General features: G+C 42.9%; 1 protein-coding gene across 3 annotated transcripts in view; it reads left to right on the forward strand.

Moving 5' to 3' along the window:
• STN1 (STN1 subunit of CST complex) overlaps positions 1 to 17,329 on the forward strand; it is a 240,032-nt gene that overhangs the window by 143,245 nt on the left and 79,458 nt on the right. For 2 of the 3 annotated variants that reach the window (XM_063961973.1, XM_063961974.1), the window contains exon 4: positions 10,317 to 10,388. In XM_063961973.1, the coding sequence (XP_063818043.1) occupies positions 10,317 to 10,388 (72 nt within the window). Of the gene's footprint in view, positions 1 to 5,430; positions 5,511 to 10,316; positions 10,389 to 17,329 lie in introns of those variants that run through there. The other variant, XM_063961975.1, reaches the window with a different exon arrangement.

Genomic DNA, 17,329 nt, shown 5'->3' on the forward strand with positions numbered 1-17,329 from the left:
ACTGCTACCTGTGGCCATTGTGTGTATAAGCGCCACTGCTACCTGTGGCCATTGTGTGTATAAGTGGTGCTGCTACCTGTGGCCATTGTGTGTATAAGTGACACTGCTAGCAGTGGCCATTGTGTGTATAAGCGGTGCTGCTAAAAGTGGCCATTGTGTGTATAAGTGGTGCTGCTACCTGTGGCCGTTGTGTGTATAAGCGGCTCAGCTACCTGTGGCCACTGTGTGTATAAGCGCCTCTGTTACCTATGGGAATTGTGTGTAGAAGTGGCACTGCTACCGGGGGCCATTGTGTGTATAAGCACCACTGCTACCTGTGGTCATTGTGTGTATATAAACTGCTTTGCTACCTGTGGCCACATTGTGTATAAACGTCTCTGCTACCTGTGGGCACTGTGTGTATAAGCGTCTCTGCTACCTGTGGGCACTGTGTGTATAAGCGGCTCTGCTACCTGTGGGCACTGTGTGTATAAGCGGCTCTGCTACCTGTGGGCGCTGTGTGTATAAGCGGCTCTGCTACCGTTGGGTATTGTGTGTATAAGCTGTCCTGCTACCTCTGGCCACTGTGTGGATACGTGGCTCTGATACTTGTGGCCACTGTGTGTATAAGCTGTGCTGCTACCTGTGGGCGCTGTGTGTATAAGCGGCTCTGCTACCTGTGGGTATTGTGTGTATAAGCAGCTCTGCTACTTGTGGGTATTGTGTGTATAAGCGGCTCTGCTACCTGTGGGTATTGTAAGTATAAGCTGCCCTGCTACCTCTGGCCACTGTGTGGATACGCTGCTCCGTTACCTGTGGCCATTGTGTGTATAAGCGGCTCAGCTACCTGTGTCCATTGTGTGTATACGCGGCTCTGATACCTGTGGCCACTGTGTGTATAAGCTGTGCTGCATACACTAGCAGTATATACTACACTATGTTATTCATTGTGCCCTGCGGCCACTCTTCACGCCCTCACAAAGGACTACGCCCCCTTGACAATTGCACGCCCTTCCCCCTTGCAATATTTACCCAATAGCATAAACTTTTTTGAAGGTAATACTCCATATAATAACAATTATAGCACAGCTGAAGCCCGTGCAGGTATTAACGGGTCATAGCCTCTTGCAACGCTATTTTCTGTCTAACACCTTCCCTCTCTTTATCCTCTTCCTACCACCCTGCCTCTCCCTATCCTTTACCCATCGCACAGCGTTTCTGTACATTCCCTTTCTCCCCCCCTACGCCTCTCTATCTTTTCTCAACCGGAACCCATTTCTGTATGCCCTCTATACTGCCCTGCATTTCTGGATCTGTTATCTACCGGCCTGTGTATGTTCAAAGGCATGCAAGGGTTAACGGGACGTAGCCCCTAACGACGGTGTGAAGAGCGCCCGTAGGGCGCGATGAATCACCTAGTTATATATATTTTTTTTACCTTTTTTTCTTTGTGATCTAAAAAAATTAAAACCATAATCAAATTGTATACTTGGGTAATTGTTTTAATAGATGCGGTCAACAGGTAAACAGTTACTATTTTCACAGTGAGTATGTCGACATGAAAAAGCCTGCACCAGGAACCTGACATGACTGTCGCGCTATTTAGAGCATTTTAACTGTGCAGCTGTCATAACTTTAAACATGCCACTTCTACCCGCACAGTACAATGCTCTAAGTAGCAGTACATAAGTGTTGGCGTACTTACTGTGGACACAGTGAGTGACGATTTCCCGTGTCATCTGTTTTTATCCATGTTGGGAAAAGGAGGATAGATAATTTGACTACGATGGTATGGCTGGAAAACCAAATATCAAACAAAGTCTGTAAGTTATGTAAAATGCTGTGGTAAGTCTGTAAGTGATATAAAATGTTGTAGTAACTTTGGGGCATGTACTAAGCAGTGATAAAATTGGAGAAGTGAGCCAGTGGAGAAATTCCCCATGACAACCAATCAGCATTAATGTAACATTTATAATTTGCATACTATTAAAGTATACAGAGCAGCTGATTGGTTGTCATGGGCAACTTATCCACTGGCTCACTTCTCCACTTTTATCACTGCTTAGTACATGTCCCCCATAGTGATGTAAAATGCTGAAGTAAGTGATGCAAATTCTCAAAATGTCACAAAGGTGAATATCTGCTTTAAGCTGAAGAACCTAGGAAGGGATTTCTTCCATTGTGCATTATTACCAGCTTGGCTGAGTAGAATGTAGTCTTCGTAAACAGTGATTGGCAAATGTGTGGTTATTCTCTGCACACTCACCTTATTAAACACTAGAATAATAGAAGAGTGTGACTTCCATACATTTTTTTTGTGCCTACATTAATTTGACTTTATAAGAGTACTTTAGAATGACCCTTCTCACTGGTCTCTTTGGGCCAATACTATCATATGTGCTATTACAGCAGATCCATCCCCCAGTTCTTGTTGCGGTCATTCCATAAAGAGTTAAAATGAGTCTTCCTTTTATGGTTTTAAGTGGCAAAACAAAGGGAAGGGAAACAGAAAGAATGTCCCCCCAAACCTGAAAGAAGTTCCTATCGGGGTCACACAAATAATATTACAAAATATGAACTGAGAAAATAAATTTATATTTAAAAATATTTATTAGCTATGCATTAAAATAAAATAAAAAACTCCAATTGCTGACAACAAATAAAAATACAAATTGTGTAGGTGAAGTTGAAATATAAAAAACGTGAACAAATGGTTGTTAAATGAATATCAAATCTAGGGCATGAAAACATGTTACTCAATAGATCTATTATATCTGAGCTTTAATAGCAATATGGCTTCAGGTAGGCCTGTGTCTCTTTCATTCTTGCATCTGGTTGAGTTTTCTGTCTCCTACCTCGTCATATAGAGTGTTTGTTTAGAACAGTAGCTTGTTCAGCTCATCCACCAATGTCCATGCCATCTGCATCATTACAATTATTCACCAAGCTAGGGATGGAATTCTTTCCACAGATGTCTTTAGAGCTCCAAATCTTTGATCCAGGAGAGAAAACCAGATATTTCTTATTGCTATTTAGGGGTTAGTCAGATGAGTGGGATTGCAGCGGCAGACATGGTATCTTCATTAGGTTGTGAAGGTAATGATGGAGAATAAGAATTTAGGAGTCACTATTTCAGTGACTTAAAGGCAGGAAAGCAATGCAACAAAGCAATGAGGAAGGTTAGTCAGATGCTTGGTTGCATAGCCAGAGGAATCGGTAGCAGGAAAAAAAGATCATTGGTACGGCCGCATCTTGAATACTGTGTCCAGTTCTGGAGGTCATATCTCCAGAAGGATATAAATACATTAGAGAGTGTACAAAGAAGGGCAACTAAAATGGTGCATGGCCTACATCACAAAACTTACCCGGAAAGGCTAAAACATGTATAGTTTGGAGCAGAGAAGGGAAAGGTGGGGCATGATAGAAACTTTGAAATACACCAAAGGTCTTTACAAAGTTCAGGAGGGAAACATTCTTCAAAGGAAGAGAAGTATTAGAACTCGAGGACATACACTGAAACTGGAGGAAAGTACGTTCAGTGGAAATTCAAGGAAAAATTACTTCAGAGAAAGGGTTTTGGAAAAGTGGAATAGCCTTCCATCAGAGGTGGTAGATGCTAAGGGGCACTTTTATCATTATCCGCAATTTATGTGCTATTAGTAAGTGTTATTAACGCTTAAACTCGCATTGCAATACACTGCTGTATTGCAGGAATGTATTACAATTCGGGTGCCGGGACAGAGCTTGCGTTACAGCCCTGTCCTGGCGAATCCCTTTCGCATCTGTAAGGCAGCTCCATTCGCATTTGCGTTACCCTGTATGATACCGCGCATGCGCCATTGTTAGAACGGCCATGCACAGCTTCACAACACAGGAGAGCAGCGCTGTTTCCCGGAGAGAGCTCCCCGCTACACCCGACACTGAACGCTACAGTGGGAGGGAAGGAATGAGAGGAGGGAGGGAAGCCCCATGCTAGCTACACAAGACGCTAAAGTCTGCAAGTGGCATGGAGACAAGTGAGAAGAGGGAGGAAAGCCCCGTACTACACCCGATGCTAGAGGCAGCATACACACAGTAACCTAAACAAATACATTTACATACTCTAATAAAAGCATCATTAACAACAGTAGTGTCTTGTCTTGTGCACGGAGGATTGCTGCCGATTCCTGTATAAACACAAACAGGAGGGGTGGCGGGAGAGCGGGCAGGGAGCTGCTGAGTTCTCTTGCTGAAGGACAGCCTGATCGCAGTCAGACACACAAAAGCCTGGTTAACGCGTCTCAGAAGTGGCGTTAATATCATTAGGTGAGGTTCCGAATTTTTTTTACAATTGGAGCTTAATAAATTTGACAAGATCACATTTCCCATTACAATTATGGGAAATGCGATCTGCTTACTTAAAAAATGCGAAAATATGGGTTTGGAGGAGAATTTTGAGAATTCTCCTACAATTCCCCTTTAGTACATTTAGGTGAAACTAAAATAATATGAAAAGGGTGAGAAAACACCCTTTTTTCACATTATTTTAGTAAAAATAATTTTGATAAATAGGCCCCTAAGACTGTAGAGCAATTTAAACATGCTTGGGATAGGCATATGAATATCCTTACGAAGTACTAAGGTTCAAAAAGGGTTGAGATTACCTAAATGAAAAAAAAAGGGGCAGACTGGATGGGCCAAGTGGTTCTTATCTGTCGTCAAATTCTATGTTTCTAAGGAGAACTTGAGGTAGCAGGTTTTTATTTCCCCTTTGAAATCTGATGTGGTGGAATTTCCATGCTATTTAACTGACAGGAGCTGCTTATCCGTGTGTTTCATTATCTAATTGTGGGGAAGATTTATTAAGCTCGGTGAAGTGATAAAGTGGAAGGTGATAAAGGAACAGCCAATCAGATCCTAACTGCCATGTCACAGGCTGGGTTTGAAAAATGACAGGAGCTGACTAGCTGGTCCTTTATCACCTTCCAATTTATCACTTCACCGAGCTTAATAAATCTGCCCCTGTATATCTAAGGCGAAGGAAGATCTTTGCTTTATTGGTGGAAGTACATGATGAGGTATATTTGTCTCAAACTTTTGGCTACGCCCCTCCAGGAGATCTCAGAGGCGCAGGACTAACGGTGATTCTGCGACTTGTGGTGAATCGTATCGGCGTGGGCCTTTTGCAAAATCCTGTGTTTCACGACATTACGCTGAGGGGGGAGGGCTAAGGACATCATTATTCATCATAAATTGCATCATCTTACCCCCACTTTCTGGGCAAGAGGTTTTTGTACATGAAAAATGTAGTCAGGGATTTTTGCATAGTTGCACATTCTGAATTGTTTGGTAAAAGAGAAGACAAGTTCCGTGCGTGGCATCCGATTCAGAATGCAGGTTTTGCAATTGCTGTTAGTCAGGAAATGTATTTTATATTGGCGGGGAGAGAGAGAGAGAGTGTGTTGTGGTTTCAGTTTACAACAAACAGGGGATGAGTCACAGTGACCTGTCTGGGGGATGTGCGGAGGATGACGTCTGGTTTTTAGGTTTCGGCAAGTTCACTTGTGTAGATGACACTTTTGATGACTGATATTTCTTAATGCCAGAGTTTGATGATTTCTGTTATGGCTATGCGGCATTGCAGGGGTTAATCAGCGTTTTGTGACGGGAGACGTTGGCTTCTGCTAGTGTGCAGACGCAGACTGATTACCTTTCTATTCTGTCAGCAAACAGCACTGCCTCTGGTTTCCCATGCACTTAAATCAATTATGTGTATTTGACACAGCAGTAAATGTGCCCAGGAGGGTAACCCTTCCAGCACGGACTGCATGTTTTTTACTATTTACTGGTATCTGCAACCACGTAGAGCGATACCCACCTGTCAGCTGGTCTGAACTTACAAGGCCGAGATTCCGGGATAATACTTTACATATTAAGCAGATATCATCTTGCTGTCCTCTTATCAGTTTCCCAAGGGTTATATTTGGAGAGAAAAAATAACTGTTACTCCTTTCACACATGCATTTGGTATGTGTGAAAGTGAACTACCCGGAACTTTCTACTCTTTACCAGGGTCGGATGCAAATTTGCAGCTTGATAGACCTGGCAATATCCCGAGTCGCATGTGGGAGCTTGTGTAAATTGCAGCTGGATTCTAGGCTTGTCTCAAGGACGTCCATATTTGTGTTTTGAAATCCTACCCATCACTTACACCAATGTTTCCCAAATGCAGCCCTCCAGCGCTGGGTGCAAACCTAATGAGGGTGCAACAAAGTGACACGGCAATGTGATGTAAAGATACATTGCAACGCCGTACTCTCTGCACGATCCGCTGAAACGAAGGCGTAGTGTACGGTTATATACAGGGCTGAGGAGAACTTTTATATATATTTGTATATATCAACTCAAAGCATAGAGAGAGAGATATGTGCTTTTAAAAATTCATGTGTAAACTGGTTCTTGTGGGGAAAAAAAAGTTTTTTTTCAGCCATCATTTAGTCCGCATACAAATGAAAGAATGTGTGTGCACTAGAACTCTGCAAAATTAATTAGGCACCTGCTGGGATAACCACTTGTTCAACTCCATTTAATACACAAAGGAAAGAAAGCATATGCATCAGGACATTGTGATTTAACCAGTCATTTTCTGGAAGTATATCAACACTAGGACTGTGCATTATTCTGTGGAAGTGACTTATAAGAGCTAATATACAAAATCCACCTTTTAGTAGGAAAGATCATTTAGGACCATGGTTCAGTATTTTATATATGTGTGACTCTGGCACAGTGCCAGAGTCTACAGCGCGAGTCTGCAGCGCATGTGCAGGTCTCTGAAAAAATGGCCCCACGCCATTTTTCCGGAGACTTGCGCATGTGCTGTAGACTCTGGCATTGTACCAGAGTCTCTAGAGCTCAGACAGAGTGCTAACAGTGCTGCTGCAGGCTATGGGACAGGAGAGGAGGGGGCCCATACCCGGAGACTGCACACAGGTCTCCTCCTCTCTAGATAGACCTCTGAGGAGATATACAAAGCAGCGAAAGGAGTGGAGAAGTGAGCCAGTGGAGAAGTTGCCAGTGGAGAAGTTGCCCATTATACAGAGCAGCTGATTGGTTGCCATTGGCACATTTTCCACTGTCTCACTTCTCCACTCTTTTCACTGCTTAGTACATCTACCCCTATAGTGTCCATCCAGTCCATACAGAACATGTGAAACAGCAATTTAAAAATAGGTGGAGAGGGCTGTATTCAGGTCTGTAAAATTGTTTTCTTAGCACCGAAAGAACAGCTAAGAAGAGTTCACAGCAGCCTGTGGCCACCAGTTGATCACGTGGTTATACCCCAAAGATGGCCCACCCTGGGGTTAATGGTATAAAACTTATAAAATGCTAATCTGCATGCGTTTTAACTTGTACCCAAAAATTCCTCACTAGAGAACATTCCTGGAAGCTGTGAAGAAGGGTGGCATTTAAATGGGCACATTTAGGACAGAGGAGGGCAACAGACCCATCAGAAACCATCTGTGTGGGGATATTTGGTCAATCTTTAACAGCTACTAAGCCACTCGCTCTCATAAGAGTAAAAGGGTGGGAAGTTATGCCATCTTGAAACTTTGGGTTCCGTATAAAAGGTAGAAGGACCTATTTAAAGGCATTTAAGCCATGTTTATGGCGAAGGAGGTGCCAAACCTTTCTTCACCATGGAATCCCCATTTATCCGGGCGTGGGACCGGCCATGAGATTCACAAAGGCTGGGTTAGGTGGACATCAGAAAAGTGGCACAGTCAGAGGCAGGCAGCAAGCAACGTTCATAGTCACAGGGTCAGTAACTGGGAGCCAAGCAGGTAACAGTAGCAGGAGACAGGAATAGATCCTATATATCACACTGATAGCTGGGAGAGCAGGTTATGAAGCCAAAGCACAGGTGTAAGGGGGTAGAGGGATGAGGTTACAACAGTCAGCATCACCTTTGGTGAGAATGAGGTACTGCACCAATTAGAAGCCTGACACATCTGTTCTTCTCCTTGTCAACTTGCTGATGGCTCGCTTCCTAACACGCCCTCCATTAGGGTGGGATGTATTAAAATACATCGCTGCCCCTCGCAGCAATGCTAATCGCATATGTACTAACATTTGCGATTAACATTGCAAAGCGATGACAGAGGCCCCCAGCGATACCTGTAAAAAGGTTTGCAGGGGGTCTCTGTGGGATCCATCACCTCCCAGCCCCAGGAGGCGACATGTGCTGGGAGTCCCCAGGCTCCTCCTCATCCCCCCTGCAGTTGGAAGGACAAATGACTGTGCTGCGGGGGAGGATGAAGTGGGGGATCGTGGCGCTGCACGGATGCCGCCTGGACACAGTTGAGGGGAGGTCGGTGGGTGCGGCGCTGGGCGGCGGGTGCGGCGCTGAGCAGCAGATGCTAAAGAAGCCCATAGGCTTCTATGGGGCATCACCATAAAGAGATGACAATATCCCCAGCGCTGAAAACCCGGCAGCCAGGCTATAGTACATATGAAAATGCGGTAAAACCCACGAAAACTGGGGTTTTACCACATTTTCCCTTCAGTACATCCCGCCCTTACCCCCTTCTCTTTAGTATGCCTGCCCCTTTCCTACTTCTGTGATCTGTTATTGTCCCCAGGCACCGCCATTTCTTGCCTAGTGATTGTGTTGCTAGTCTTTGCAGCCTGTCGTGCATCTTTATCAAAGGAGACCATTGCCCTCTGTAGATGTTTCCATATGTCACGGAAGTCAGTTGGAGTGAGCTGATTGTAGTATATGAAGTCTCTTAGAGCTGCAATATGCCTCACAACTGCCCCATTATCGGCAGAGCTGATCAGATCTTCTGCTGCTTCGGATACCATTGACTTTAATAGGTGTTTTTCAGCCATGGCCAAATAAATGGCATTAGTGTATCTTGTGTCCCAGTCAGTGCCATCTTCCAGGACGATGGTCTTGCAGCTCAGGTGGGGAATGCACTGGATGAGGCAGACTTCTGTAGATTATGCAATTTCCAAGTTAGAGCTGTGTAGCTTTACCATTAGTGGTTCTCATCTGACATCAGATTCTGTTTCCATAAATACTAATTACTAATATACTGATATAGTGAATGTTGCTATAACTTCACTTGTCCGTTCTCTCCTCTAAAGGTGCCCATGCACTAGACGATATTCTGAGCGATTTGGCCATTTCCGACGGATCAGAACTACAAATCATTCATAATAGTGCAGATCGTTCACTGCCTGTGAACGATCATGATGCGCAGTCCTGCTGGTTGTTGGTCGGAGCTTCTGATCTTCCCTGCTGCAATGACAGCATGTTCCTGGATGTACCCACTCACAGATCTTAAGATCTATCTTTAAGATACATCATGTGTATTGTACTGTATCGTTTGCCCAGGACTGCTAGTTATGGTGCACATACACTTGTGCGATACCCCGCGACATCACGGGGCATCGCACCAGCAGTTCAGGTGCGATGAAATCGCACCTGAACTGCCAAAGTGATTACCATGCGACAGATCGCATGGTAATCACGTGATGGGCACGTCACCGCCTAGTGGGAGCGGCCTCTGGCCGCTCCCGGCGGGTGCCCATCGCACATCGCAGTGTGATATATAGCATGTGTTTTTAAAAAAACATGCGATCGCACTGCGATTCGATAAATATTAAGTGCAGCACATACTATCTTGAGACGTGAGATTCGACCGGCGTGCCCAAGCATCGCGTCGAAAGGTACCTAAAATGTGCATATAATCCTTCGATTTCTCTCACAGATGCTGTCGAAATCGAAGGTTAGCACCGATTATCTCACAAGTGTATGGGCACCATTAGAGTTATCCCTAATACCCTAACCCCTAACCCAAACGGCTAAAACAATCCTAATACCCTGCCCATAATACCCTAAAGGGCAGACTGGATGGGCCATATGGTTCTTATCTGCCGTCAATTACTATATTCCTATATGTGATCCGGATATTTAAATGTTGTACCGGAAAAAGCTTTAAGCCAACAAGAAATTGGGTTCCTCATTACCTGGCAGCTCCAATGTATTTTACCCAAACAATACACCATTTTTGTTTTTATTGCCCTCTTCTTATTAGGCCACATGCCAGGCTGCCCCACCCGTCCCTTTTGTGTTCCTCATTCTGCCTGACGCCAACTAATGTCTCTGTTTCCTGCTCTATATCCATGTACCTGAACATAAAGGCAGCAGAGTGTAGGCAGCCTGGTGTGTGGGCAGCATTAGCTTCACAGTGCTGCACTTACAGAATGAAATTATTTACCATATTAAACAGAAGCTGATCTGTGTACATTGGATTGTAATGACTTTTCTTGTGTGTCTTTGTTTTTTCATACAGTGGATGATAGCACAGGAGTTATCAATTGTACATGCTGGAAAGCCTCTCCACCAGCAGGCCTGTCATCTTCAGGTATGACGTACAACTAATAATTCCATATAAAGATGGTCATGTTACACTGTGGTTGAACATTAATGGATTGTTATACATGTGCACTTGGAGAATGGTTAAAAACACCTGAAAACTTTGTGACGTGTGTTTTATAGGATTTTTTGTGCATTGCGTGTTTACCAGTACACTCCATTGCACTACTAGCGCACACTAATGTATAATAAATAAGTATGCTTCCTGCTAAAATTGTAACTGGAGTATTAATATGATCCAACCAATCATTCTGTTTTAGTATGTATTTTAAGCATTCATTTGCAGCTGAAAGCAGCATTAATAAACAGCATATAGATAGATGTAAATGAGCCCAAAAAGATTAAAAAAAGAAACATTATTAGGAAACAAATTATGATAGATTGTTATTTAAGCCTGAACCACAAACACAGTGTTCTGACAACACGACTCTGTGGTGCATTGTTTTTTTTGTTTTTTTGAGGGGGGTGGGGGGTGGGGGGTTGTCACACAACAGCTGTCCTGTGTGTTATTCTTTGGCTGTTAAATTGGTTTAGTCTTCATTTGTTTTTGTTTTTTTAATATTACATAGCAGTAGCACCCAAGGAAACAAAGCAAAACTGTAAAAACATCTTAACAAAATAAAACCCCACAAATCCAAAAGTAATTAAAGATAAATAACAGTATTTGCTATTAAGTATAAACCCACTGGATATATTTCAGAGGACTGAATAGTCATAATGTCGCTATTCATCATGTGGACATGAGACTATCGACGTGGTCAGTAATGAAATGTTGGAATGTTGTTAATACATACCTGGTGACCCAGCAGTGATACCTGCTCCTGACGGCTGCAGCAGCTCCATTGCGGCTTCCAGGTCCCGGTAGTTATAAGACTTTGAATTCTGGGTCTGACCTCTGACCCTCCAGTAAATATTTCTCAGCTATCCCTAGCCCTATCTCTAACCCTCCCTCTACAGCCTGACCCTAACCCCCTCTCCTTCCGTAGCCTAACCCTATCCTTCCCCCATAGCCTAAAACTACACCTTCCATACGGTATCCGTTTGATAGACAGTATTTAGTTAGACAGTCAATAGATAGACACCATATGTTAGACAGACATTAGGTCGACAGGTCAAAATGTCGACATGGTCAAAAGGTCGACATGAAAATGGTCGACAAAAAGATAGACTTACGGTTTTTTTTATGTAACATGTTTTTGGACTATTTCTTACTTTCTCTATCCATGTCGGTTATAAACCTTGTGGCGAGCGTATGCCTTTCTACAGTTGGGGGTCCCAGATGACAAAACTATCCACACAAACCACAAAAATGCAAAAAACATGGTGTCTACCTTTTTCATGTCGACCATTTTCATGTCGACTTTTTGACCCTGTAGACTTTTTGACCTGTCAATCTTTTGACCCTGTAGACCTTTTGACCCTGTTGACCTAATGTCTGTCTAACATATGGTGTCTATCTATTGACTGTCTAACTAGACACTATCTATCTTTCATACCGGAACCCTTCCATACGCAGCGTAACCCTAATGTTGACATTCTGACAATATTAACATTTCACCTGTCAACATTCTGAGAATGTCGACCCTTTGTTTGGTGATATTTTAACAATGTCGACATCATAACTATCAATATTGTGGTATTGACATTAGGGGGTATATTCAATTGAAGTCGGATCCACTCTGACATTCATTTGTCAGAATGGATCTGACCTGGGCTATTCAAATGACATCTCAATTAGACTTTTAAAAAAGTCGAATTGAGATGCGGGGGGGGGGGGGGGGGGGGGGGGTAGACGGGGGAGAGCAGCGACTATATTGCCGCTGGTGTAACGCTGCTCTCCCCAGATGCCCGCGACTCTTCCCCGTCTCGCCGCCCCCCCCCCCCCTAGTCTCTCTGCCTCTCCAGTCCCTCCTCTCTGTCCCTGCATCACAGCTGACGTTCACGGCAGCGTCCACCCGGCTCCAGCAAGCGAGGTCTTGCTTGCTGGAGCCGGGTGGACGCTGCTGTGAGCGGCAGCTGTGACATCCTCCAGCGCTGCTCTCCCCGACCCCGCCTCGGCTCTGCCTGTCCCCGCTCGGCTCTCCGGTCTCTGGCGCTGCTCTCCCTATCTCACTTTGACTTTTTTTAAAGTCGAAGTGAGATGGTCGAAAAGGGGGCCAAAACACAAGCACGTGAATCGGCAGCTTTTCCGCTGATCCACGTGCTTTTCGACAAATCGAATTCCTCGACTTGTTGAAAAATGTGGGGTTTAATTGAATAGGTTGAATCACGATTCGACCTTAAAACGTCGAAAACTGCCTTTTCGACAGATGGCAGCTTTCGACTTCAATTGAATATACCCCTAGGAATGTCAAATTTGTTATTGCCAACATTTGACTACATCCCACTTAAGACATTTGCAAGATGTCAAGTCACTCTATGCGCTATATTTACGAAGCTGCGGCTCTTGTAAGACACCACTACCCGGCAAGCTTGTGTTGAAAATTTAGAATGGCGCTAACATTAAGGGATCAATTCATTTTGGAGCTAGTTTGTATCATGAATCTCACAAACATTGCATGCATACACGGACCTAAAGGTGGGTACACACTGGTAGATATATCTGCAGATCAATTGATCGGCAGATATATCTATTAACGGATCGGGCAGTGTGTTGAGCATACACACTGCCCGATCCGTTGGGGACTGATGTCATGAACTGGGCGGGCGTGTACACACGCCCGCCCAGTTCAGCTGTCAATCACCGCCGGCTGCCGCAGCATGTGTACTGGCGGTCACAGCGACGCGCCAATATATCGGTAGATATATTGGCTGTCGGCTGTGCTGCAGGGCTGACGCGATATGTCTGTGAACGACGGAGTTCACAGACATATCGCCCGTACACAGTGGCTGACGGACCCGTGATATATCGGCCGTTCAAGAGAACGGCCGATATATCGGCCAGTGTGTACCCACCTTAAGAAATGTGATATTCATTTAGGACTGCCAATTTGCGGTATCTGAGACAACATTGCGCAACTGGAAGAATAGCATGAAAAAGTAGGGAAAGCCTCCTGGACCCCAAGACAGTAGCAAGAGATAGCAGGACTATATAGAAATCTGTTAGTGTTTATAAGGAAAGTACCGGAGGTTCTTAAAAGATGTCAAATAGATTATAATCTTTTACTTTTCATTAATGGTAGAAAAAAAGAGCAAGCGTTTTTCATCAAATTAAAGTCTTCCCGGCATTTTGGGGTACACAAAAAAGCATGTAAATTGACTTTTCAGTGTTTTGGTACCATTTAGTAAAAAGTTGGAAAAAAAATACTTCTCTTCAATACAAAAGCCTCTACATACATATTCCACATCATTTACCCAATTATTGAGCTTTTTAGAGAAATTTACCTAAAAACTGACATATCTTTAGTGGCCAAATTATTCTATTTAAACCCCTCCAAGTGCATGGTTATTCAATGGGAGGGGTATACCCAGTGTCGGACTGGCTCATGAAGGGCCCACTGGGGGAATGCAGTGGTAGGGGGCCCATGTTTAGGGGTGTGGTCAGCTGCCACAGAGCCTTGAATAACCATTAGAGAGCGCATAGTCTAGGCCCCTTGATAAATATATATAGTAAATATTGCTAGTGCATGCATGATAATGTACCAGATTAATAACAGGAATGCAATTTGTGCATTCCTGTTGTTAATCCTAATTGAATTGACCCCTAAGTGTAGTGTCGCTTTAAATTTTCACCTCAAAGCCATCCAGAAGTGATGGCTTTGTAAATATAGCCCAGGGTGTTAACAAACGCAAATTGTGATAGCTCAGAAAGGCCTAACATGCTCTTTTCATCCACATGGGATTTAGTAAGACAGTGTAAATACTGCTCCATACACAGTGCAAATCAGTGGCGTAAGTTCGTCCCAGTCGCCTGGAGGCAAGATAAATATTGGTGCCCCCCCTATATTTAAATAAATACATGTATATATGTGTGCATATATATATATATATATATATCAGTGGCGTGCGGTGGGGTGAGGCAGAGCCTTTCCTGTTATACTAACGTTTGTGCCAGAGGTTTGACTGAATAAAGTATATGAAAAATACAAATAAATATGTTTGAAATATTATTCTATTAATTTTTATAGCCAAAACTCTGGAGTAAAAAGTCTATGGCACGTCCCTGAGATTTTATATATATATATATATATATATATACACACACACATACATACATACACATATGTGTATATATATATCCATTATCTCTATCTCTCTCGATAGAGATATATTTATATATATATATATATATATATATATATATATATAAGAGAGAGAGAGAGAGAGAGTGCTTAAAAAAAAGAAGTCTATACTGTGTATTTGCTGTGTATTAAACATGTGTATTAATGTGAAAAAAATAAAATAAAAAATATTATATACTCTGCATTTGCTGTGTATTAAAAATGTATATACATTTCATTGTCTTTTTTTTTAATCACACATTTCTTAGCAGTTATACCCAGGATTAGAACCCATACTGTTACACTGAAAGCAGACACATTACTGATGGAGCAATTTGCTCCTGTACAGGAAGCATGAGAATTCTAACTATATGAAGTTACGTGTAATTGTCAGAGAAGTAACTTCATATAGTTAGAATTCTCATATTTCCTATACAGGTACAAATAGCTTCATCAGTAAGGTGTCTGCTTCCAGTGTAATAGATTATGATTTCTAATCCTGGGTATGAGACTTGTAAAATGTGCATCTACAGTATAATAAAACAGCGTGTGATTTGTAAGGTGCAGGGACCAGTGAGGAAGTCGGCGACTGAAGAGATAGCAACAGCTATCAATTAACTTAATTCAATGGTGTCACAGAATGAGAGGAAAGGTGCCCCCCTTCACAGCAGGAGCCCGGCGGCAGTTGACTCCGTTGACTCCCAGAGTTTCGCCTCTGGTGCAAATACAGTACTGCTCCATAGCAAGCAATAAGCTTGTATCTGTCCAAGTTGAAAAGCGGACAACACATTGTCTGCCCTGGATTCCTGCAACATTATGGGGGTTATGCAGAACGTTGTTCTCAAACCATAAAAAAGTTAGCAATTGGGCAAAACAATGTTGCACTGCAGGTGGGGTGCAGAGAGAGTTAGATTTGGGTGGGTTATATTGTTTCTGTTCAAGGCTGCTTAATTTTTACACTGACATTTAGACACCCCACCCAATCTAAACGTAGGTACACACTGTCAGTTCTTAATTCTTTTTGGTCGGGCCGACAATTGCCCAGATTTTTCGGGATATTGTAGGCACCAATATCTGAGCTACACACTAAAAGATTTATTTTTTAAAGTTACCAATTTTCTACCACATCACACTGCATTTGCATATGTCCACCCACAAGAAGAATGACATAGTGACAGGTAAACATAGGAAATATGGGCAGATTATTGAGAATCCACACTCACTGCTATATATCGAGAAATTGTGGCCAAGATTTTTGGTTTGGGAGGACAGATTGGAAAATCAATCATTTGTGTTTGTGAGCAAGGTTTTTCAGAAATATTGCCGAAGCAATCGTTAACAACTCTGAATAACCCCCTATGTACACTATTACAAGTTGCTTCTGATAACGTAATATTAGGCTTATGTAACCCTTAATCACTTAACTGAGTAATATTTATTCCAAAAATTCACTCCAAAATTTTCAGGGTTTTTTTATGATTGAATTAAGTTAAGTATATTTAAATAAAGATTGTCCAAAGCGATTTTCTTAATAAAAACAAACAAACAACATTTAAAAAAAAAAAAACATTGGTGCAAGCATATCGCAACCATCGATGATCAGAACATCGTGACCATCACGACTTCTATTTCCCAACTTCAGATCCTCTCAGCAGCCACCGGAGCGCCTCGGGAAAGTGAGGGTCTGTTATTTTTTCTATATTTCCCCAGCACTAGCAGCCGCTGAGTGGGGGGTGCTACCGGGCTGACCGATCAGAAGTGATTGGCAGCACGGCAGGCACTGGGGTGGGGGTGTTGGATGGAACCAGGAAGTAGAGAGACCAGCAGCACTTGCAGGAAGCTTTGCTTACCTGCTGCCGCAAAGGGAGCTTTCTTGTAGCATCAGATGCAACCATTTCAGGGAAAGCCCAGCCAGGCAAGTGGTTAAGTGAACCCGTGATATCAAAATTGATCTGCTTTAATATTGGGCTTGTTGATATAAGATGATCTGCCTATCCGTGCTGTCATCTTCCCACCACACTAGCAGAACCCAGCGATAGCTGGAAGAAATCTGTCTGCCCAGCCTAATGTTGGGTACTCGCCTATACAGTCGTTTGGCCAGTCATCTGATATTTCTTCTGATCAGTCTGATGATTGCTTAGGTGTTTATGCAGGAGCATTAGCTTAAAACACTCCTGCATCTATCTGATCGGGAGCTCGTATCGTATGTGCAGTTTAATATTTAAACTGTCAACCTCCCAATCAAAACTACTTGTACTTGTAGCTCCGTGTGTACGAGGATCACAGGGATCAAGCTTGGGTACACACTATGGCTGACCAGGAGTGCTTAATCAGATAAGCCAAATGATCAGCAATATGTACCCAGATTTACACTTGAGCAAGGGGATCTTGTTAAATTTAGCCTTTGTACTGTTGTTTTACTGGGGAATCTATTATCTAACACATGTTTTTTAACTGTTGTTGAAAAAGTCTAAAACTTAGATGTCATTTTTGCATGTAATTTGCTTTCAAAGGTTCTGTTTACAAATACAAACTGTTTCCATACTCATCCGCCTAAGCAAATCGTTAGGATATTTACTCGTTTTATCTTTCCTTATACAAACAGGTTGTTGATAAACTTTTTGTACATTGTAGTGTTTGACTTGTTTAACTCTTTGCTGCCAAAATGTTCTTTCTCTTACGTCCTAGAGGATGCTGGGGTTCCACATTA

This window comes from Pseudophryne corroboree, chromosome 3, assembly GCF_028390025.1.
Source record: "Pseudophryne corroboree isolate aPseCor3 chromosome 3, aPseCor3.hap2, whole genome shotgun sequence".
Taxonomy (NCBI): Eukaryota; Metazoa; Chordata; class Amphibia; order Anura; family Myobatrachidae; genus Pseudophryne; species Pseudophryne corroboree.